Source organism: Emys orbicularis, chromosome 1 (genome assembly GCF_028017835.1).
Source record: "Emys orbicularis isolate rEmyOrb1 chromosome 1, rEmyOrb1.hap1, whole genome shotgun sequence".
Taxonomy (NCBI): Eukaryota; Metazoa; Chordata; order Testudines; family Emydidae; genus Emys; species Emys orbicularis.
In genome coordinates, this window is record NC_088683.1 from 228,039,579 (window position 1) to 228,063,302 (window position 23,724).

Consider the following 23,724-nt stretch of genomic DNA (forward strand, 5'->3'; position numbering starts at 1 on the left):
AAATTTAGGCTTTAGTGTAGACACAGGCTATATCAGCAAAATTTGTGTCATTCAGCGGTGTGAATTAAGTTACACCAACATAAGCGCTTGTGTGGACAGTGCTATGTCGTCGCTCATGGAGGTGGGTTTTTTATGCTGACGGGAAAACTCTCTCCCATTGGCATAGAGTGTCTTCACCACACAGGCAGTGGTGCAGCTGTGCCGGTGCAGCGCTGTATGTATAGACATAGCTTTAGATGCTTTTGGAATTTCTACTTGAAGTGACTTTATATCAATTACAAAGTTAGAGGCATTCAGCCTTCCCCTAGATTTCTCTCCCACCCCTCTCCCCACACACACATACTGCAGTCCTACATATGCTTGGCTGTGGTAGAGTTAGTATCAAAATTTCTGAATATTGACATATTTTCTCTTTAATTTTATTTCCCTGACCTCCCACAGGGGATATATAAGTCCTATTCTCAGCTGTTACTTATATCCTACTGCAAATGGGAATTAAATAAATGAGCTGTACACTGCATAGCTAATACAGCTTCGAAGTTCATCACAGGAGGAAGCAGTGAAGCTAAAGGGAAATCCATGAACAATTGAAAGAGTCGCCGAACAGTAAAATTTAAAGGTGTTATAGTCCTGTGTAGCAGTAGGAGCAATTATCAGAAGTGATAAGAGTTAATTGGTACCAAATCACAGTCCAATCACAGTCAAATCTTGATGCTGATACTGAGTGGACATAGGGTCCGCCCAGATTTCTGTGTCCTAGGTGGTCTCAGTGTCTGTGGCCCACTAAGTGAATCCTGTGTGGGAAGCTTCCAGTCAGCAGCAGCTGGTGGGCTTCCCAGTTTTTCCATCTCCTGGGCATGAATTCAGAGACCTTGCTACCCTCCCTGGCAGACTGGAGCACACTGATTTAAAAAAAAAATTACGTCTTGTGACCCAGTATTATACTTAGCCTGTATTTGGGAACTTGTGGGTTATTTCCATTAGGAAGAGAAACTGATGATGGAGTTAGGATTTTTTTTTTAATACAATCCTGTTTGTTTACAAAAAATATACAAAGTCCTGTTTCCCAGAACACAGTAAGAATGGAAAAGCAGGAGATAGTTTCTTTGCTCAATGTTCCAAGCCTCTTTCCAGCCAGCACTCTGCCCAAAAGCTTTCTCTCACTTAACTTTTTCTTGGGGTCATGCTACGAATGCTTCTCTGGCCATCTCTGGGGCTTCCTTGCTGCCTTCTCTGGCTGCTTCTGTGGTGTTTCTCCTGCTTCTGTCTCTTACACGGACAGCTCCATCAATAATAAAAATATCCAGACCTATGCATTTGCAATCAATCCTCAGGAAAATTCCTCTGTCCACATAGTTCAGATTCCTGACCAGCAGCCTTGAATGTGGCCTGTGTTTTGGGTGGTGGCTCCTATTGTTTCAGCTATTTTCTTTCCTAAAGGAGCCTTAACTTTTTCTTACATCTATCCTGATGAAGGATAGCTGTTATACCCACTAGCTTCTATGAGGTTTTGCCCAAACCCTAGTATAAATAATAATTAGGGTTCCTTTTATGAAGATTACCTCTTTAGGGTTTGTCAACTACTTTTTGCTTTTTTTTAAAAAATAAGCAAGTATTAATAACAGACCATAACTAGGAATTAACCCTGTTTTCCTAGAAAAACTACAGTATGAATGACCTAGTATAGTATTTTTTCACTAGGTGAAGAAGCCTCAGAAAGTTTAATGAATCTAAGCCCCTTTGATATGAAAAATCTCCTGCACCATATTTTGAGTGGGAAAGAGTTTGGCGTTGAAAGAAGCAGTAAGTTGTCTATTTGGTTGCTTGAATGTATTCTAACTTGTGCATGTATATATTGAGCAAGAGCTATTTAGATGCAGAGTTTATTTTAAGTTTTATAAGCAGCAGTCTCCTCTTTAGAAATGTTTGCTGCAGAGATCCCGATTATGTATGAAACACACGGGTTTAATATCCAAAAACAAACATGCCTGTTATTTTCAGTACCCCAAGTATTATTCTGAACTATAGAATTTTTAATATAGCAATATTGTAAAACCATGTAATCATTTTTGGACACATCTGTGGAAATATGTGATCTTTCCAGACAGGAGGGATAGAATAAGAATTGTAGTGAGATTGCATCAAGCATTTTTATATGTACAAAGAATGGTCTGTTTATAACCTATCTTGCCCCTCAACATGTGTATCAGCCAGGTGACATACTTTATCATGGCAGAGATAGTTTCATTGTTCTGTCATCTCTTCATTTTTGAATGCAGAATAATCCTTAAAACGTAAACTGTTCTAGGATTGGGCTTTGGTGTGGTCATACAGCCCCTGCCACGTTGTTGTGTGGGGGACAGATGCATGGTGTCTCAGTGGGAGCTTTGGGAGACATTGTATTAGATTTAGGCATGGAAGGCCAGATTCCCAGCTGGTGTAAATGAATGAACATCTGGAAGTGTGAGCCAGAGCAACTCCTGCCTTACACCCTTTTACAGGGCACAGTATGTGCTCCCCACTCAGTATAGGCCCAACTGTGCAGGATGTTACAGATGAGGAGGGGAATGGCCCTCTCCCCTCCACCTGTTTAGGGTAGGCTAGGGTTGCTGTCAGGACTAGCCAGGATCACTCTGAGCACAAGGACTAGGTTTGTGTCTGGTCTCTGTGTAGGGGCACAAAAATGAGAAGCTCCTTGTGCCGTGTTCCTACATAAGGCCAGATACAATGTTTAGTGTTGGTTGATTTCACTTATGTGCACACAGTTAGATGATAATTAAGGCTCATTATTAAACTTAAAACATAGATGTGGGTCTGAAACTGGGAGCTGGTGAAAATGCTTGTGAATGGCAAATATTTATAGATGCTAGATGCTATAGTGTTTCCATCATTTGTTCTGGGCATGTAATGGACATTGACAAAGCAGAGCTCTGTCTCCTTCCTACCTAACGACCATTTTTGAAGGTTCATCCTTTCACAGGTCTGCAAATCATGTTAAGTAACTGCACATCAAATTGTTTTAAAATATATATGAATACAGAAAACGTGCACTAAAATTAGGCCATGTCAAGTTCTCAGTGATACGCAGACAGACTTTTAAAATGAGAATGTCTAATGTGACCAGGGTTGAAGGATATTGAGAACAAAAACATCTGGCCTGTCTAAACTTCATATCGATAGTTCCCAGGAATTCCTGGCTCCTAAATCCATATTTAGGCCAAAATATTTGGAAGGGTTGAGCACTCAAAAAACCCCACTGAAGACATTGGGAGCTGCAGATTCCCACTAGCTTTGAAAATTGGGCCAAAAATATTTAAATGTCTAAATATGGATTTAGAAACCTAACTTTAGGCCATTCTGATTTGAAAGTTTGACTTATGCTTTTAATCTTATTGGAAATAAAGAGATATCATGGAAAGTGCATAGTCCTGAGATACAAGGTGTTTTTCCTTTAATTTCTACATACAGTTTTAAGTTGTATTCTTATTATTACTTAAACATAGCTACGTTTAATCTAGAAAACTGCCTTGTTTCTTTCTTTAGTGCGGCCTCTAGATTCCTCTACCTCCAGCCCTGCAATTTCTATTCATGAAGTGGGGCACACTGGAGCAACTAAAACAGAAAGAAGTGGCATTACTAGACTGAAGAGTGAAATGAAACAGGTGGGAGGATCTCCTTTTCTGTGCATTCTTTAAGCAGCACAGGATTTATGAAAGTCATTTTTTAAACTCAGGAAACAAAACTGATTTTTTTTTTGTTTTATCTAGTCCCTATTACATTCATGGTAAATTGCAAACTTTTCCTATCTGTTTTATTATTTGAAGTAGTAGTGGCTGTTTAAAAAAAAAAAAAAGGGCGGCGGGGGGGACGGCCGGGAGGTAAGGAAATCAATTTTTTTTCCAAACCATTTTCCTTTTTGGTTTTAATTTAAAATTCTTAAATTAGCACATTTCAACCAGCTCCTGGTTTGAAGCATTAAGGGCACCTGACAGACCAAGTTCCCATAATTCTTTCTTAGGTAAAGATTCCATTTGCATCAAAGTAAAGATTTGGCTCAAACAGTATTCATGCTTGTATTTTACACCTCTGTTTTTTCTGGCATACAAATCTTTAATGTCTCAGGTAAAGAATGTCTCAGGTAAAGAACTCTGTTTACTTTAGCAAATGGTAGGTTGGAAGGCAAACAAAGAGGCTTTTTCTTATCTCAGTAGGCAGAGGGATTGGTGAGCTACCTCCCCATTAATGCAGTAACATATGTACTGTATAAATAAGATACCAAGACAGCTGGAGGAGTTTTTCTATGCAGATTACTAGATGCAAACATCTTTTCTGGGAACAGCACATTCAATTCTTATTTACTTTGGCATGTAAATGTAATTCTTAAACCAAAACAAATTTGTCTAATGATTTGGCCTAAATAAATAAGTCCTGATTTAATTTCTGAGTATAGCCTCATCCTGCACTGAGATCTGCAACCAGGGATCTTTACTCTCCTCCCTCGCCTCCCCCCCGAGTCCCTCCATGCAGATGTAAAGATACACTCAGAAAAGAAATCTTAGATCCATTTTTCATGTGTTTCTGCGTAGGAGGGACAAGAGTCACTATCCAGTGAGACCACTGGGACTCTTTTTGCTAATACATTTTCTCATGCAGCAAGTGAGCATATGGGAAGATACAATAGAGAACACAAACCAGATTGTTTTTAAACTGTTTTAGGTTATTTTTGTACATTTGTTTAAATTAATTGCATAACTAATTTTTGATTCCAGATGAATAGGAGGTCATCTGCTGATGAAAAGGTGAAATAAATCTATATGTTCATAAGAATGCATGTTTTCCTCCCTCACTACTGAATTATGTACACTTGTCCTAGAACTAAGGTAACTAAGAGGCTTTTTGTACGCTGTGAATACAGAACACTTTAACATTCAAGTAGTAAATGATCTAATTAATATGGTGCAGTTTTGCCTGTGCTACTGCTGCTAGTTTGTTGTTGTGAGCAGAATGACCTATGTTCCAGTCTCTCCAGAGGTCTAGCAATTTATATCAAATTTAGAGTGTGGATATCAGTCACATTGCAAGTTGTGAATATCTGAGTTAATTTCCTTTCAAGTAGAGAACACATTATAATGTCCTGCCTTTTAGAATACCTGACTGGCCATTAGATGGCAGCATTATATTGTTCTACATAGAGATGTAGCACAGTTGCAACTTTCTGTAGAAATTTAAAGGTGGGAAAATGTTTCCTGAGATTAGTCACTTTAGAAGGAGAGGTGCCATTTCTGCACAGAAAAGGAGTTGAGTGGCTTCTTTCCTGCTGAGGAGAGTTGACCTTTTTCCATTCATGTTGATTCCCAGTAGGTTTTGTTGAGCCATCAGGAATATTCAACCTTTTGTATCGGGGAAAAACCCCGACTCTTAAAGACATCAGTTTGACGGTGAAGGTTTTGATTGTTTTGACCTTAGACTGTTTCTATATTGGAGCTGATTTTCAAATGTCCTTAGCACCTCCAGCTCCAATTATTGATTTCTTTGGGTGTTCCATACTTCTGAAAATCAGTCCCAGTACTTTTACAGCTTATCTGAATCATTATTGTTTAATCAAAAAGAAAGCTATTAAGAAAATACCCTTAGGTGCTAACCAGCATCTACTCATTTCTCTTGGAAAACTGCCTCAGTAGTTTTGCTAAGCATTACCGGCTTGGCTAGCAACCTGCATGATTTGATAGCATGGTATAACTTTCTTTCTAGCACTAATATAAGGTAAGGGATGCTGAAGAGAAAATGTAAGCTTGCAATATCAACCATGCATCGTGTGGATGCAGCTGCATTCTTTTTTAATCTCATTTGGGTTTTTATGTCTTCGTGCTATCTGAGGTAGATTCTGTGGAAAGCTTCTGATAGCGTAGTAAGAGATTAATGTAAAACTCTGAAGATCGTTAAACATAAAGGGTCTAATTGTGATTTCACTTTAATGTAAATCAGGAGTAACTTCCCTGATTTCAATGAAATTGTACCAGTGTGAGAGCCCATTTTGACCCAAAGAATGGTTCTCTCTTAAGTAAATGAGTTTAATTTTTATTGCACATTTGTTCCTTTTCATGCATGTGTCACTTCATCTTGTTTGTCTTGTCATGACTGACTGACTTTTTTTTTTATTTCTGTTTTGTAGTTCTTTTATGGGGGCCATTCCATGTCCAGCAGCATGCATGCTTCCAGGTTCACGGTAAAATACCATTCAGAAATTTGCAGTCTGTTTCTTTTCTCCCTCTGCAGGGAGTCTAAACGTAACTTGCAGCTTTTCTTATGTGAAATGCATGTGTTTTTTTTAAACCCTAGCTTTTTGTTTCATTCACCTTCATGGAGAGCCAGTTCTTATTTCTGGTCTTTTATAACAGAAATCTTATTTTCCACATTCTTCTAAATTTTCAGTGTTATGATGGATTTATTTCAGAATAGCAGCCGTGTTAGTCTGTATCCGCAAAAAGAACAGGAGTACTTGTGGCACCTTAGAGACTAACAAATTTATTAGAGCATAAGCTTTCATGGGCTACAGCCCACTTCTTCGGATGCATATAGAGTGGAACATATATTGAGGAGATATATATACACACATACAGAGAGCATGAACAGGTGGGAGTTGTCTTACCAACTCTGAGAGGCCAATTAAGTAAGAGAAAAAAACTTTTGAAGTGATAATCAAGATAGCTCAGTACAGACAGTTTGATAAGAAGTGTGAGAATACTTACAAGGGGAGATAGATTCAATGTTGTAATGGCTCAGCCATTCCCAGTCCTTATTCAATCCTGAGTTGATTGTATCTAGTTTGCATATCAATTCCAGCTCAGCAGTCTGTCGTTGGAGTCTGTTGTAGCCCACGAAAGCTTATGCTCTAATAAATTTGTTAGTCTCTAAGGTGCCACAAGTACTCCTGTTATTTCTGTTTTTGAAGTTTTTCTGTTGTAAGATAGCCACCCACAGGTCTGTCATTGAATGGCCAGACAGGTTAAAGTGTTCTCCCACTGGTTTTTGAGTATTATGATTCCTGATGTCAGATTTGTGTCCATTAATTCTTTTGCGTAGAGACTGTCCGGTTTGGCCAATGTACATGGCAGAGGGGCATTGCTGGCACATGATGGCATATATCACATTGGTAGATGTGCAGGTGAACGAGCCCCTGATGGTATGGCTGATGTGATTAGGTCCTATGATGATGTCACTTGAATAGATATGTGGACAGAGTTGGCATCAGGCTTTGTTACAAGGATAGGTTCCTGGGTCAGTGTTTTTGTTCAGTGATGTGTGGTTGCTGGTGAGTATTTGCTTTAGGTTGGGGGGTTGTCTGTAAGCGAGGACAAGTCTGTCTCCCAAGATCTGTGAGAGTAAAGGATCATCTTTCAGGATAGGTTGTAGATCTCTGATGATGCGCTGGAGAGGTTTTAGTTGGGGGCTGAAGGTGACAGCTAGTGGTGTTCTGTTATTTTCTTTGTTGGGCCTGTCTTGTAGGAGGTGACTTCTGGGTACTCGTCTGGCTCTGTCAATCTGTTTTTTCACTTCAGCAGGTGGGTATTGTAGTTTTAAGAATGCTTGATAGAGATCTTGTAGGTGCTTGTCTCTATCTGAGGGATTGGAGCAAATGCGGTTATATCTTAGAGCTTGGCTGTAGACAATGGATCGTGTGGTGTGTCCTGGATGGAAGCTGGAGGCATGTAGGTAAGTGTAGCAGTCAGTAGGTTTCCGGTATAGGGTGGTATTTATGTGACCATCGCTTATTAGCACAGTAGTGTCCAGGAAATGGACCGCTTGTGTGGATTGATCTAGGCTGAGGTTGATGGTGGGATGGAAATTATTGAAATCATGGTGGAATTCCTCAAGGGCTTCTTTTCCATGGGTCCAGATGATGATGATGTCATCAATGTAGCGCAAGTAGAGTAGGGGCGTTAGGGGACGAGAGCTAAGGAAGCGTTGTTCTAAGTCAGCCATAAAAATGTTGGCATACTGTGGGGCCATGCGGGTACCCATAGCAGTGCCGCTGACTTGAAGGTGTATATATTGTCCCCAAATGTGAAATAGTTGTGGGTGAGGACAAAGTCACAAAGTTCAGCCACCAGGTTAGCTGTGACATTATCGGGGTTACTGTTCCTGATAGCTTGTAGTCCATCTTTGTGTGGAATATGATGGATTTAGCTACTTGACTAGGAGCTGCGTGGCTAAATCCTGTGCAGCCCTGAACATTTAATGGTAATGTGGAAATATAAGTTTAACCCAATTTATTCTCAGGGGGTTTTTTAGTTATATAAATTTTGAATTCATAGGAGGAAAGAGATAATAGTACTGGTTAGAGCAAAGTGTGGGCCAGTTTCCACATATTGTAATATCTTACCCTTCTATTCCACCCCTGTTGGGATAAAACTGAGGAGTAATTTTGTCTACTAGGACTTGGATGAAATTCCCTTCAAATTCACTTTTTCTTCTCGATCTAAATAAGAGTTTGAAATTAGGCCTGCCTTTTCATCTGAAGGATAAAGCATATTAATTCATTGTGTCAGCTGCTCCTTCACTCCCAAACTCTCCCAGTCTGCATAGACAAATAGCCATACAAGTAAAATGACAAATGTCCAATGTTAGCTATCTTAGATGGTAGGATAACAATTAACACAGGGCCTACCTGTACTGCACCCAAAGACCAATTGACTTCACTGTGAAGGCGAGTACATAGCTGCTGGAACTAGGGGTGCTGGGGGTGCTGCCACACCTCCTGGCTTGAAGTGGTTGCCAGGGGCTGAAGGGTTTACAGTTTGGATCAACATCTCTCAGCACCTCCACTATACAAATTTTTCCAGCACCCCTGGTCGAGTACAGTTAAAATCTTCAATATTAGTAGCTGAAAGGTTTCACTTTTATGGGCTCCTAATTCATATCCTCAAGGATAACTTTGCAAGATCTTTAGTTTGTTTTAATACTCAAAAAATAGAATGTTTCTTCATTTCCAAATAACTGTCAAATGTGACCAACTAGCCTTAATAACTTGCTGCACTTTGAACCAAGTGCTGTACACGCTGGGTGCAATACATCCCTTTTCAGCGGGTTTGCACCAGATGTAGGCACCATTTACGACCTGGGAGGTTAAATGGTACATAGGATTTGGGCTGGCCACTGTGGACAGGGATAAATATCACCCATTCTGAATATTGACAAAGATTACTGGTCCAAATCCTGGTCCAGTACAGGAAGATGAATTTAAACCCATGGCTTTTACTAGTGTGAATTTCTTCTCCAGCCAGCCATCTTTCTTCAAGGCCTTTAATGGAGAGATCTTCAGCAACCTCTGCTCCAATTAGGCTCTCACTCTTGAGAGAAAGGAGCTCTTGTCCCCTTCCCACCATGCCTTGCTCTAGTAACCTGCCCAGATGCCCTCTCCACTTCAGGCCCTCAAATTCTCATCATGCCGCAGTGGACAGCAGAAAGCTGAAACTGGGCAATGCTGGACCTGGAAGCGTCCCTTCAGTGTCTTAAAGGGACAGTAAACTCCATTACTCCCACACTCACCCACCCCTTGTGGTTTTGGCCAGTGGATCCATGTGTACACAGACCCACAGTGCATGTTACGCCTCCCAAACCCCATGGATATTGTACAATGTACCATCTCAAAACACTTTTCTGACACAGGCCGTGTACCTCTTTGTGGTTTCTCCCTGGCCTGCCTGGTTCCTGCACAGTAGGTGTGTTACTTTTCAGTCCTTCTGCACCAATGCAAAGAGGGACCGAATTTGGCCCATATTCTCAGTGCACTTGATTCAAATGTAGTGAGTTATTAAATGAGATCTGGATAAACTGCTTAGCCAAAACAGGGACAAATGAAAGAAGTGTCTATGCACACAGTAATTACTTCAGCACTGGCACTCCTGCTGAACTCCTTCATTACTTAAATGTCATCTCTGCTGAATTGGAGAAAGAAAGCTTGACTGTGCATCAGTCAGGATGCTGTACAAAGAAAATGAACATACTGCATCAAACCAGCAAAGGTAAGCTGGTTTGGGGGTTTTTTTGCATTAGAAGGAAAAGCCATTGAGTAGGTATATCACGTTTTAGAATTCACGTCTGTAGTTTTCTAGCATTCTGATCCTGCAGACCTTACTCTGGCTAAACTTCCACAATCTTCAGTAGCAGTTTCCTTTGAGAAAGGACTGGTGGGATCAGGCTGTCAGTGAGCTCCTCTCTAGGCAGTACTCCAGGCGCAGTTATGCCTGGCCCTGCATGGGTGTGCAAGAGTGGGCAAGGAGCCTTTCCTACCTTAATACAGAACTGGGCACAATCCAGTTGACTGGAAGGTTTATGCAAGTCTAGAGCCACAGCTAGTGCAAGACTCTTTCCTCTTTGCACAGGACAACAAAGCTGGTTATATGCATGTGCATCACATAGCATAGTCACTCTATGCTCTTTTTTGGGCACAATACATTCAGAAACTCTTGCAATAGCTCTGCACCACTCCCAATCACCACTGTTTCCTAAAAGGCACCAATTTAGCCCTGAGAGTGTTTAAACAGATGAACTGTGGAAGTTGTCCACACTAGGCAAGAAATCCCATTTTAATCTATGCACGCTGTTCTGGTCATGGATCAGAGCCTGCCTCTTAAGTATTTCCAAGTTAGATTCAAAAGGAAAGTCCTCTGAAATATGAAGATGTCTTTCAAGTCATTAAACTTAGATTTTACATAATTGTCTTTTGCTCTAACAGGCTCATTTGTCCAGTTGGTTGACTTGAAAATGTTTGTGTAAGCACCAACCGATACAGTATAAATCAGCTCTCTTGGTCTAGCAGCAGGAGCCCAGCTATGAAAAGTTGCTTCTTCCTTCCCAAAAAATGGGAGGGACTGCTATTGTTACTTTGATTCCCCCTTTAAGACAAGGGGATACCCTCTAGGCCCCCAACCCCCAGATTGAGTACCACAAAGGATATTTGTAAGCAAGGGGAGAGACGCTTGCTCCTCTGTAGAAATCCGAGGAAGATGGGAACATTGCCCAGGAGTCCTATAGTTTAGGAGGATTGAATGATTCATGTATTATAAGAAGATTCCAGGATTGCCAGGCTGAGTCAGTGTGAAGCGATGGAAGAAACTACAAGCAGGATTGAGAGCTGTTGTTTAGAATGTCACTAGGTTCAATCCTCACTGGGCTCCATGAGAACAAGATGGAATGTTGGCATCCAAAGGTTCTATGGCAGTTAGAATGTGACAGTTGAGCAGAGGAGGTGGAAGTAACAGCCACACGGACTAACAAAAAGGGGGTGGTGCTTCCAGCTAGGGGGCAGCCCTGTGTACGAACTTTGGGGAACAAGTACAAACAGCAACATGGCTCGTTACAACACACAGTGCATGGAAACAATAGCCCCTCAAGATTGCCTACCTACGTGTCTTCACTATCTGATTTCCAATTCACTAATACACTCTGCTTTGTGGTGTTAGCATGTTTACTGCTGTGGTGTTTTGTGTGTTTCCCCTGCTGTGGTGTTCGGCAGAATAGTACACAAATGTACTCGTGTGAAGGGCTGCCACAAGTACTAAAATAATCTGATTCCAAGCTGTACAGAATTGGGCACAAGGGTAAACAGTTCCCATGTGTATCGCAATATGATGGCACTGTTACCAGGACCACTCTGAGCTTTGACCACCTAATGCCAGGAAAGCAAGCTACCCGTGCTGGCCATAGAGAGGCTAAAAGAAGGAAAATGCTATGGGAAAATAATCAGATAGAGAGCAAAGGTGGTGGTTTACTTGGCCTAAATGCCATACCCGTATGACAGCACTGGCTTTCATCTACTGATAGTGTATGTGTGATTTATTGAGTAGTCCCATGTATCAAAATATGGGCCCTTGTCTCTCTCAACCTATGATGCCCTTTGCAGTGCATTCCTTTAAATGGGTGGCTTTTGCTTCCCCAGGCTGAAGAATGCCAGAGCCATTCTTATGCAAGAAGGAATGAGGGCTTCTAATGCAGAACACGTGATTTCCACTGACCCTGGAAATAAGAATTTAATGATGGTGCCCCAACTTTACAGATAACAAAGAGCAGTAATCTGTTTGCCCAATTTGCTCATGATCAAGCCTGAAAGAGTAAATAACAGTGAAATCAAGAGTAATAATGACAGCATTCAGGATATAAGTCTGACATGTGGAGAGATATAATATCTCAGGGGTCGGCAATGTTTGGCACGCGGCTTGCCAGGGTAAGCACCCTGGCAGGCCAGGCCAGTTTATTTACGTGCTGACGCAGCACGTTCGGCCGATCGTGGCCCCCACTGGCCGCGGTTCGCTGTCCCGGGCCAATGGGGGCGGCGGGAAGTGGCGCGGGCGAGGGATGTGCTGGCCGCGGCTTCCCGCCGCCCCCATTGGCCCGGGACGGCGAACCGCGGCCAGTGGGGGCCGCGATCGGCCGAACCTGCCGCGTCAGCAGGTAAATAAACTGGCCCGGCCTGCCAGGGTGCTTACCCTGGCGAGCCGTGTGCGAAACGTTGCCGACCCCTGTAATATCTTATATCTTCAATTATCATTTCTACAAGATAGATTCTGACCCCTGTAGCTTCTTGCAAAAGTGCCTTCCTGAAATTACGGACCCATCATTTGTCTTAAAACACAACTGCAGATCCTGTAATCTCTTTCACACCAAAGGCTGTGGTGCAAAGAATTTATAAGGTCTGCAGACATGCTTGGCAGAGCTGGTAAGTTCCACAAACCAAATAAACTCCTGTTCAAGAAAGTTATACACTCAGCTGGCAAGACCAGTCGAATTTTTAAAATTCCAGGAAAGGTCTGATGGGGGAAATGCCATTTCTGCTCCTTATGTCTCCCAGGGATTACTGAGATGGTCCAATGGAAGGTCTCCTCAATGGGGTATGAGGGCATTCCTTTGCCTAGCTCTAGCAGTTAGCCGCAAAAGAAATCTGTATTTGGGTATCAGGAAACTGGAAAAAGTCCAAGTTGGGATAGTTGTCCCATATACTGCACTAGAGGGGGCAGAGAAGCAATCCAGATATTTGTCAAATGGACAGATTAACAATCATCCCTTGACCATGGATGGCTGGATCCCTCTCCATACACATATACTATGCAGTGTGAGCAAACAAATCTACTAATCTGTTCTGTTTAGTTTAACCATTTTTGCATGCCTGTGCCCTTTTCATAGTATACCTTAAAACCACCATTGAGCTTAGAACATATTTACAAAAAAGTTACAATTCCTTCCTACTACTTTTAGCACTAAAGTTTATCTCTAGCCAAATCCCCAATATATATTTTGATCTCAAGCTAAGGAAAGTCCAGCCTGTTTAGTTTTTGAATGGGAGAGCAAGGGGAAAATAGCCGGTGCTGCCAAGTCAGAAGTGAGGCATTTGTTCCCAAGTTTAAGTACTTTAACAGCAGTGCCACTTAGAATTAGGATTCAGTCTGTGTGGTTGCTCTGTCAAGTAAAGACATCCCCTCCCCCCACCCCAACCATGATAGAAGACTTTTCTAAACTCACTTTATTAATTGGGTCAGATGAAGCTGCAATGTCAAGCTGATTTTGTTTTGCTGACTGCTCATTGGTTCATTTTGAAATTGAGGCAAATAAGTAAAATGTGAAGAGATTTGTTGTGAAAGAAAAACGTTTACCTTATCCTGTCAACGTCTTCAAAAGAAATCAGTCAATATTCACTAAAAACTGCATTGAATTGAAACTAACAGAGTGGTGTAACATGCAAGAGTGGGTGCTCTCATGTTAACATGTTGTAGTTACTAAATGGTCTGTCTCTTGCAGAGGGGCAGTATTCCATCATCTCCCACTAGGACTTCATCTCCTACAGGGTCTACTGGAAATGACATCAGCTGGGGTGATCGCCAAGGGCAATGGCTCCGCAGAAGAAGGCTTGATGGTGCCATTAACAGAGTTCCTGTAGGGTTCTATCAAAAAGTATGGAAAATCCTTCAGAAGGTAAGTTAATAGTAGTAGAGGGTGTACAGTATCTTGGGAGGCTGGTATTTCAGATGGAATATTACTGTGGTCAGGAAAAACTATAATACTTCGTGGAATATGTCTGACTAATACACAAGAGCTCCATTCACATGTGCTCATGAATCAGTTTGTCAATGTATTTCCTCTGAAAACCAGCACTAAACTGCAAACGAATGATTAAATTCTACAGTTTCACATTGTTCCCCATCTTAAACAGGTCATGGTCATTAACACTGGAGGGCTCACAATCTGCACATCCTCAATTCAAGAAGATAAGTCGGTAGAATAGGAAGGGTTAAATAAGTAGCTATGTTTCTTTAAAATGTCTGAGTTCTACTGCTGGATTTCATAAGGGCTATACTATTTTTTAAACCAATTTTTAGTTTGCTCTACTGTCACTGAAAATAATCCCTGCAGTTGCTCCTGAGTTTAGTAATATGGTGCAGTAGCTGAACTTGAGAATGATTTAAGAAACAGGGGAACATGAATTCCAGTTGACTTCAATGAGATTAGTCACTTGCTTTTGTTTATTGCTGGATTAGGGCCAGAGTGTTCAGCACCCAGCAGCATTGAGCCGTATTGAGTACTAAAGTGGAGGTAGGAATATATGCCATGAGTCTAGATAGCTCACAGTTGTGCAATTCAAAGCAACACTCTAAAATACAGGCTTAACTGATGCCAGCAAAGACACAAGTCTTTTGTGAATTCATCCACTAGGTTTATTAAAGGGACACTGCCAACTTAAATTGCCTTTGTCTGAAATGTACCATTTTTACAAATAATACCTAAAGTAACTAAAACTGACAGATCAGAGGGAAAACTGTTCAAGTTTTCCTTATGGATGACAGCATTTTTTATAATCAGTGTCACAGTTTCCCATGAATAGTCGGTCAGTTTCCCTTGTTGTTTGAGTGACTTCTACACAGCGACCATGGAAAGGAAAAATATTTAAAAGATAGCAAACTACAATTGTAAAATGACTGAGGTCATACTTAATTTGCAATATGGTGGAAATTGCGGATTCGACAATATTAGGCTTCCACCATCATTTTGATTTTAATTAGCTCACTTTCCTGAACTACTGTACATGTAAGGTGGTTTTTGGGTTTTGTTTGTTTGTTTGTTTTGGAGAATCAAATAGAATTTTATTTAGTCAAATTCAGCCTATATTTTCCTTTGCTCATTATCATCCAGTTATTCTTAAAATCCCTTTGGACAATTCTTAATACCTCTCCCTCCTTGGTGTTTTCAGACTTCAGATGCCTAGATGACCGTCATGCCTTAGCCAAGCTACATGTATTTAGTTTTTTTTAAACTCTTTCCTCATATGCCAATTTGTCTAGCTCCTCTGTAGTTTTTGTTGCCCATTTTGAATGGCACTTTTCATTTACTGATATTCTATTCTGGTGCTCCAAGTCATATATCCTAAACTAAGTGGTGTTTGACCCTAGAGCAAGAGAGAGGGATCTTCACTTTCCTGGTCCATAGCAATGCTTCTCTGTTGGTGGGCTTATAGTTTTTTTACCCTCCTCTAATTGTCCTTTCGTATTGCAAGCTCATATCTAATTTGCTGTACTTTCACCTTTAGATGTCTCCTGCTGTTACTGCTTTCCAAGTACCTCCCTCCCACTGAACAGTTGTGTTTCAGCTTAAGTGTGGCATAGGGTTATTTATAGCATCCAGTCTTTCTCTCCAATAGTTTTCTTGTCATCTGATGAACTTTTTGGGACAAATGAAATAACATTTTATATGGGTTCACTGTTTTTAAAACTTGTCAGACATCAGAACAGCTTTTCCAGGAAGAATTTAAAACTCAAAAGGAATACAAGATTCCAGATATACTTTTAAGGATTGTGTTTTTAATCAACACTGATTTTTTTAAATTTTTTTTTAGTGCCATGGCCTGTCCATTGATGGCTATGTCCTTCCTTCTTCAACTACAAGAGAGGTATAGTAAATAATAATATTAATGGGGTCTTTCCACGATTTTATGATAAGTTGTATGACTCTCAAGCACACGATGTAACAGGATCATTGGAGAAAACGCTTTGTTTTAAAACATTTAAAATCTAAGCTTACAATGGAAGTTTTACAGTTTGAATCTTAACTAATAGTTCTGCTGAATGTATGAGTGATGGATGCTGTAGGGCAGATTTTAATCTGAGATCCATGATGTTCACAGATGCAAGTCTTGAAAATACTAGGCTTTCCCACGACAACATAAGATTATGTTTAGAACATCTGAGGTTTGCATGTGTTAGTATAATTTCTATGATGTGAGCCTCATTCACTTATTCAACATCACTTTTAACTTGTATCCTTTTCCCTCTGTGCATTTAAGAAAATGAAGTTATTTTTAACCACAGGCAATGAAGTATCAGAGCTCTGCACCTGCAGTGAGTTGATCATTAATCTTGATGGCACATTCTGAATTTAGAAGCAAGATTTCCCATCCTTGACCTCTGGATGCAATTTTCCTAGAAAATAGCAATAACGTAACATTTTTTTGGTGGCTAATGTGCAGTCAGTCTTTTTCTCTTAATTTTCCCTGTTCAAGTATTAATTTTTTACTAAAGAGAGGTTAAAGTTTACTCAGTTCTGTTTAAGTATTAAAACAGAGGGTGGCAAATACAAAAGGGAATAGAAGCCGAGTTAGGAAAATTAAACAATTTGCTGAAATTAAACAAAGACAAATACCTGCTTAGAATTCTGTGACTGCAGACAATATTCCAGCACTGTGGTTATAAAAACAAATACGAATCACAGACATGTGGCTGACCCAAATTTTGCCTTTTTAAACCTTTGTTCTTTCTTCATATAATTTTTTTGAGCTGTTTCAATCTGAGAGAGCAAGTGCTAGAGTCTTGCTTCCTTTGTGTGTTGCAACTATCCATCAATAGGACTCAGTGATTCCAAGTGATTCCCTTGTCAATGTAGATCATTTATGCTACACATAGATGTTTTATTTTAGTTTTCCCTTTCATTCACGATCCTAAACTTTGAAGAGACCCACCTACCACCTCTCCCACCACCTGAACCACAAACAATCTTGCATGTTAGGACCTTGACGCAGTATGATATAGTGTAATGATGCTCTGAGCCAATAAAACAGGGAACCAAGTCATAAGGCTACCGAGCTGTAGAGTGAGTAGGTTAAATTATTGTCTCTAAACCTTTCCACTTGCCTGTTTCTCAGCATCTGGAGAGTAACTGTTTCACAGATTGCAAACTGTAATCATTCTTGTCAATTGAAGATATTTGAGTATGTTCCCTCCAGGAAAAGAGAAGCACGTGAATTTCACCCCACCCCCAACCAAAACCCTACAATGCTCCATTCCTGTTTCCACTCTCAGGGATCTTTGATCCCAAAATTGTCTTTCCTTGGATAGCTGTTTACCACCAGGGCTGCTTTGTCTCCAGAACTGATGGTTTTTCTTCACCGCAGGAGCAGACCTTACCTGCTCCTCCAGCAGTTTCCAGGCAGCTCTTTGTTCACCATGATAAAAAACCTTTTTTTCTTGCTCTTAAATGCTACGGTTGATTCAGTTGTGCAATTTGCACAGGTGGCATTACACTTGTGAAATGCAAAATCTTTTTGCAGTGCACTTGGTACAGCAAGCCATGTGTTTTAACAATTTCATGTATGCCGATGACAGTACCTCTTATGGTGTGACTGTCACCCGTACCACTTATAAGGTGGCACCTCACTCATGGGTATATATTAATGAATATCAGTGTAATATTGCTGTTTGATTAAAATGAATACCATCCCTTGTAAAAGCGTAATGTCTGCCTTGTATAGTGTAATACTGCATGATTCTCATATTCTGACTTGTATCAGAGGGGTAGCCGTGTTAGTCTGGATCTGTAAAAGCAGCAAAGAGTCCTGTGGCACCTTATAGACTAACAGACGTATTGGAGCATGAGCTTTCGTTGGTGAATACCCACTTCGTCGGATGCATGTAGTGGAAATTTCCAGAGGCAGGGATAAATATGCAAGCAAGCGTGAGTCAGGCTAGAGATAATGAGGTTAGTTCAATCAGGGAGGATGAGGCCCTCTTCTAGCAGTTGAGTTGCATATTCTGACTTGTAAGCTTTATTGCCATTTAATTGGTTAAAACACTTGGACAGCATTCACTCTCCTTCAAATCTGTTTTCAGAATTAACAGGATACGGTGAGGATTGGTAGGCCTAAAATTAGACAGTCTGGCTTTAAGTTTACAGATGTATTATACATGCAAACGATGCCATCCTGCCTATCTGCCTCACTCTTGTAAGTATGTAGAGTATTGAAATTCACAACAATCCTACTGAATTCCTATGTAATGCAGACTCCTGTCTGCTCATACAAATAGAGCAGACAAGCAGAATGGAGGCACAGCTCAGTGTGCATATCCCTGTTTGAAACATAGGCATCACTCTATGTTATGGTGCTGGTAACAGCTGCAAAAGAAGATGAAATTGTCTGTGATATTGCAGTCCTTATTTTGTGGAAGTGATAAGTTTCCCCTCCTCCAACATCAGGCTAGTTACAAAAAAGAGGATTCATTTTTAGACCTGTCTGACCTTGACCGTATCTAATTTCACTGTTAATAGGAATCAAACTAAATAAGCATAACTTCCTGAGGCTATCATTTCATGTGACATCTGTACAGCTCTGCCCATGCAAAGTAGGTTGTTCTAGCAGCAATGTAGATATCAATCTTTGGGATAACATTCACTCTTAGCTGGTGATGTGGGTTTTTTTTTTTTAATCTCTACAGTATCTTTGGCGTCATAAACAAAACCTGTGATCCAAAAAGATGCCTACACAAAATAATGTGAGGTTAATATCGTGATCAAAGAATGAATTTGCAAGATAATAAGCATCAACATTCCCATATGTAAGCAATGTGTGTTGACAGATAGTAATAGTGTAACAGACTTTTCTGGAAGTTACAGAATTTTTTTTTGATTGCTAGGCCTTGAGTCTACAAACAGTTTGCAAGTGCTTAGTTTTACATATGCAAGTAGTCCCATTCATTTCCGTGGGACTATTTACATGTGCAAAGTTAAGCACATGTTTAAGTGTCTGAAGGATCTGGGGCCTTATCTTCTTGCATTTATCTGTTTATCTTTTCACTAGGGCTGTCAAGCGATTAAAAAAATTAATCACGATTAATCACACTGTTAAGAATAGAATACCATTAATTTAAATATTTTGGATGTTTTCTACATTTTCAAATATATTGATTTCAATTACAACACAGAATACAAAGTGTACAGTGCTCACTTTATTTTTGATTACAGGTATTTGCACTGCAAAAAAACAAAAGAAATACTATGTTTCAATTCACCTAATACAAGTACTGTAGTGCAATCTCTTAATCATGGAAGTTGAACTTACAAATGTAGAATTATTTACAAAAAAAATGCACTCAAAAATAAAACAATGTAAAATTTTAGAGCCTGCAAGTCCACTCAGTCCTACTTCTTGGTCAGCCAATCACTCTGACAAACAAGTTTGTTTACTTTTACAGGAGAAAACGCTGCCCACTTCTTGTTTACAATATCACCTGAAAGTGAGAACAGGCATTCTCATGGCACTGTTGTAGCCAGCGTCACATGATGTTTACGTGCCAGATGCGCTAAAGATTCATATGTCCATTCATGCTTCAACCACCATTCCAGGGGACATGCGTCTTTGCTGATGACAGGTTCTGATCGATAACAGTCCAAAGTAGTGCAGACTGACGAATGTTCATTTTCATTATCTGAGTCAGATGCCACCAGCAGAAGGTTGATTTTCTTTTTTGGTGGTTTGGGTTCTGTAGTTTCTGCATTCTAGTGTTGCTCCTTAAGACTTCTGAAAGCGTTCTCCACACCTCGTCCCTCTCAGATTTTAGAAGGCACTTCAGATTCTTAAACCTTGGGTCCAGTGCTGTAGCTATCTTTAGAAATCTCACTTTGATACTGTGGCGTTCCCCTCTGGTGTTACCTGGACCGGTGATTTGCTAGGTCCTTCCAATCCTTGACTCTGGGAGCCAGCCTTACCCTGCTCTGCTGTGAGAACTCCCACTCCTGGGATGTTCACGCACAGCCTCTGGCATGTAAGCTGCTCCCAGCTACTTGCAACCAAATGACACTATGACACTAGCCAATATCTCCGGCCCCAGACACAACCCCAGGAACCTCCGTCTTGCAGTGTCCAGTTATGCCCGCTGGACGCTGCAAGCTTATATGAGTTCGTCAATTTAACAAAGAAATGGATATGTACCAGGCTTGTTATCCCAAGGGGAGTCTCTGACACGCTTCAAACCAAACGCACTGCTTCAGGTAGAATAAGCAAACAGATTTATTAACTACAAAAGATAAATTTTAAGTGATTATAAGTCAAAACATAAGTCAGATTTGGTCAAATTAAATAAAAGCAAAATGCATTCTAAGCTGATCTTAACACTTTCAATGCCCTTACAAACTTAGATGCTTCTCATCACAGGCTGGCTGGTTGCTCTTCAGCCAGGTTCTCCCCTTTGATTAGCGCTTCAGTCGCTTGGTGTGGTGTCTGTAGATGTAGGTGGAAGAGAGACAGAACATGGCAAACGTCTCTCCCTTTTATCTTGTCCTTTCTTCCTTCTTGGCTTTGTCCCCCCCTCCCTTCAGAGTCAGGTGAGCATTACCTCATCGCAGTTCCAAACTGACCAAAGGAAGGGGGGTGACTCACTCGAGAGTCCAACAGATCCTTTTGTTGCTGCCTAGACCAGCGCCCTTTGTTCCTGTGAGGCTGGGCTGGGTTTGTTCCATACCTGCCCTGATGAGATGTGAACTGCCTCTCTGTTCTTGGAAAGTTTTTGCCTGGGCTTGCTGTAAGCCATGAGGATTCATTTTCAGCCTCTTAACTATATACATGAAATTGTAACCTATAACCTTACTATAACATTACTGTAACAATTACTATAACATCACTATAACAACCATGCTCAGTGCATCATGAGCCTTCGGAAGACACCCAACATGATAAACTTTGCATTGGATACCACACAATCATTTTATAAAGATGAACATGGGGGTGTAGGGTGTTCCCCCAAGGTACAGAGTGTCACAGATACTTTCTTTGCATTTTGTGAAATCTGCAGTGAAAGTGTTCTTAAAATGAACATGTGCTGGGTCATCATCCTAGACTGCTATAACATGAAATATATGGCAGAATGCAGGTAGAACAGAGCAGGGGACTCCTCTGCCAAGGAGTTCAATCACAAATTTAATTAACGCATTATTTTTTTAACAAGCGTCATCAGCATGTCCTCTGGAATGCTAGCTGAAGGGGCATACGAATGTTTAGCATATCTGGCACGTAAATATCTTGCAATGCCAGTTACAAAAGTGCCATGCAAATGCCTGTTCTCACTTTTAGGTGACATTATAAATAAGAAGTGTTTGTTTACATTTATCTCCTGTAAATGTAAACAAACTTGTTTGTCTTAGCAATTGGCTGAATAAGAAGTAGGATTGGGTGGACTTGTAAGCTCTAAAGTTTTGCATTGTTTTGTTTTTGAGTGCAGTTATATAACCAAAAAAAATCTACATTTGTAAGTTACACTTTCACGATAGAGATCACACTACAGTACTTGTATGAGGTGAACTGAAAAATATTCTTTTTTGTTTATAATTTTTACAGTGCAAATATTTGTAATCAAAATAATATACACTTTGATTTCAATTACAACACAGAATACAATGTATATGAAAATGAAGAAAAACATCCAAAATATTTAATAAATTTCACTTGGTATTCTATTGTTTAACAGTGCAATTAAACCTGCAATTAATCACGATTAATTCTTTTAATCGCGATTAATTTTTTGAGTTAATTGCATGAGTTAACTGTGGTTAATCGACAGTCCTACTTTCCACTAACCTATCCCCTAACTTTCCAGATGACCCCTTGTGAAATCAAGTTTGCTGTGCATGTGGAGTCAGTGCTGAACCATGTACCCCAGCCTGAATACAGACAGCTGCTGGTGGAAGCTATTCTTGTTCTCACACTGCTGTCGGACATAGAGGTGACCAGCATTGGGGGCATAATCCATGTGGATCGAATAGTGCACGTAGCTAACGATCTATTTCTTCAGGAACAGGTGGGTACAGCAGATTTCCAGTAATATCTGAGGGTGGGGTTGGGAAGGTATTGCATTTGAAACTGTCTAACTCCATTTTTGGTATTTGTGGGGGGAAAAATTCCCTCCTCAAAAAGCAAGTCATGTAAGCATCTTTTGAAAATGTATTCAGAAGATTAAAACCTCCTGCAATTAACGAAACACAGTCTCTTTTGGTGCAGTTTTACAGTTATAGCAGGGGAATGTTCTCTCAAGTCTAAATATCTGTTTAAAATCACTTTTTACATCACCAGAATACTAAAAACCAAAGGGACACTGTTTAAGTAGAGATGGAAAAAATAGCTAGTTGTGTGTTACCAGAGAAATGCAAAAAATAAGGTCCATAAAAGAGAAGTTAAGAGAACTGAATTAGCATAGGTAGAGAAAAAGGTTCTAAATAACCTATGTTGTCCTACAGTCTCTGGAAAGGAATTCGTGAAGGGAGAACTGTTTTCCATATTCAGTGCAGATACAATAGTAGTCCTAGTCTAGGATTTATTTTTAAGCTTAGTAATTCTGATCTGAACGTGGATATCTGATTTTTCTCCTCCCCTCCTTTTTATTTTCCCCCTCTCAGAAATCACTTGGAGGAAATGATGACTTCTTGGAGCGAGACCTCGCCACAGGAATTTGCCACTTTTTCTATGACAGTGCTCCAAGTGGGGCATATGGAACTATGACATACTTAACGAAAGCTGTAGCCACCTATTTACAGGATTTCCTGCCTAGCACAGGCTGCCTGATGCAATAGGCTATGCCTCTTGATAAAAAACAAAAGTAAAGATTCAGAAGCTCTTTTTCCCCCTCTCCTCTCTCTTCCCTATCCATATCTCTTTCAGTTGGTGAACATATATCTTTCACTCCACAGAATTTAAACACCACTCATCATGTGTGAGCACCAATCTGTAGGGGAGGGCTGAACAATGAAGATGGAATTTGGCCTAATTCCAGAACTATGAGAAACAATTACAATGAGTGAGGCCTATTCTGCCCTAAATGCAATGTGCAATTTAAAGTAAATTATGTAAGAATTATGCACTTATGCCAAGAGGAAAATAATTAGTGTAGAGATCAAAAAATATAAATAGGGAGATGCACCTCTGGCATAAATTTCCCAACTACAGAGAGTGTATTTTTTTTGTATATTGGAATTAATGAACTCTCTTAAGCATGGCTTCTGTAAGTTGATGTTGTGAATAGTTAAAGCACAGTTTAGTGTTATCCTTCTCTGATTTATTCAGTTTCCAGGTGATACCCAGGCATTATTTTTAATACACATTGAGCCGGATTCTGATCTCCATTACACCAAGGTGACACAGGAGTAACACCAATGAAGTCAAGCATGAGATCAGAATTATGGCTTTCATAAGTTGGTAGCCTCTCTCTGACGACATAGCATCTGCCTTGGGGAAACCTACATCGTTTGGACCAATGCAGCTTTGGAGAAGCTGATCTCTGACTTCCCCTTTTAACGACAGTTTTATGCTTATAATCGTTCTGGCTAGATGAATAAACAGCTGCCTGTAGATCCAAAAGATACGTTTCCTTCACTCAAGCACTGTTTCTAAATCTTAATATCTTGTCCACTGTAAATGGCCTA

General features: G+C 40.3%; 1 protein-coding gene across 2 annotated transcripts in view; it reads left to right on the forward strand.

Moving 5' to 3' along the window:
• The window catches only part of PHKA2 (phosphorylase kinase regulatory subunit alpha 2), a 66,427-nt gene extending 43,552 nt beyond the window's left edge, over nt 1-22,875 (forward strand). Inside the window, exons 26-34 of one of the 2 annotated variants that reach the window (XM_065407275.1) lie at nt 1,702-1,803; nt 3,544-3,662; nt 4,770-4,799; nt 6,844-6,857; nt 10,201-10,240; nt 13,795-13,968; nt 15,884-15,937; nt 21,906-22,106; nt 22,702-22,875. In XM_065407275.1, the coding sequence (XP_065263347.1) occupies nt 1,702-1,803; nt 3,544-3,662; nt 4,770-4,799; nt 6,844-6,857; nt 10,201-10,240; nt 13,795-13,968; nt 15,884-15,937; nt 21,906-22,106; nt 22,702-22,875 (908 nt within the window). Of the gene's footprint in view, nt 1-1,701; nt 1,804-3,543; nt 3,663-4,769; nt 4,800-6,172; nt 6,227-6,843; nt 6,858-10,200; nt 10,241-13,794; nt 13,969-15,883; nt 15,938-21,905; nt 22,107-22,701 lie in introns of both variants that reach the window. The other variant, XM_065407268.1, reaches the window with a different exon arrangement.
• The last annotated feature ends 849 nt before the right edge of the window (nt 22,876-23,724 follow it).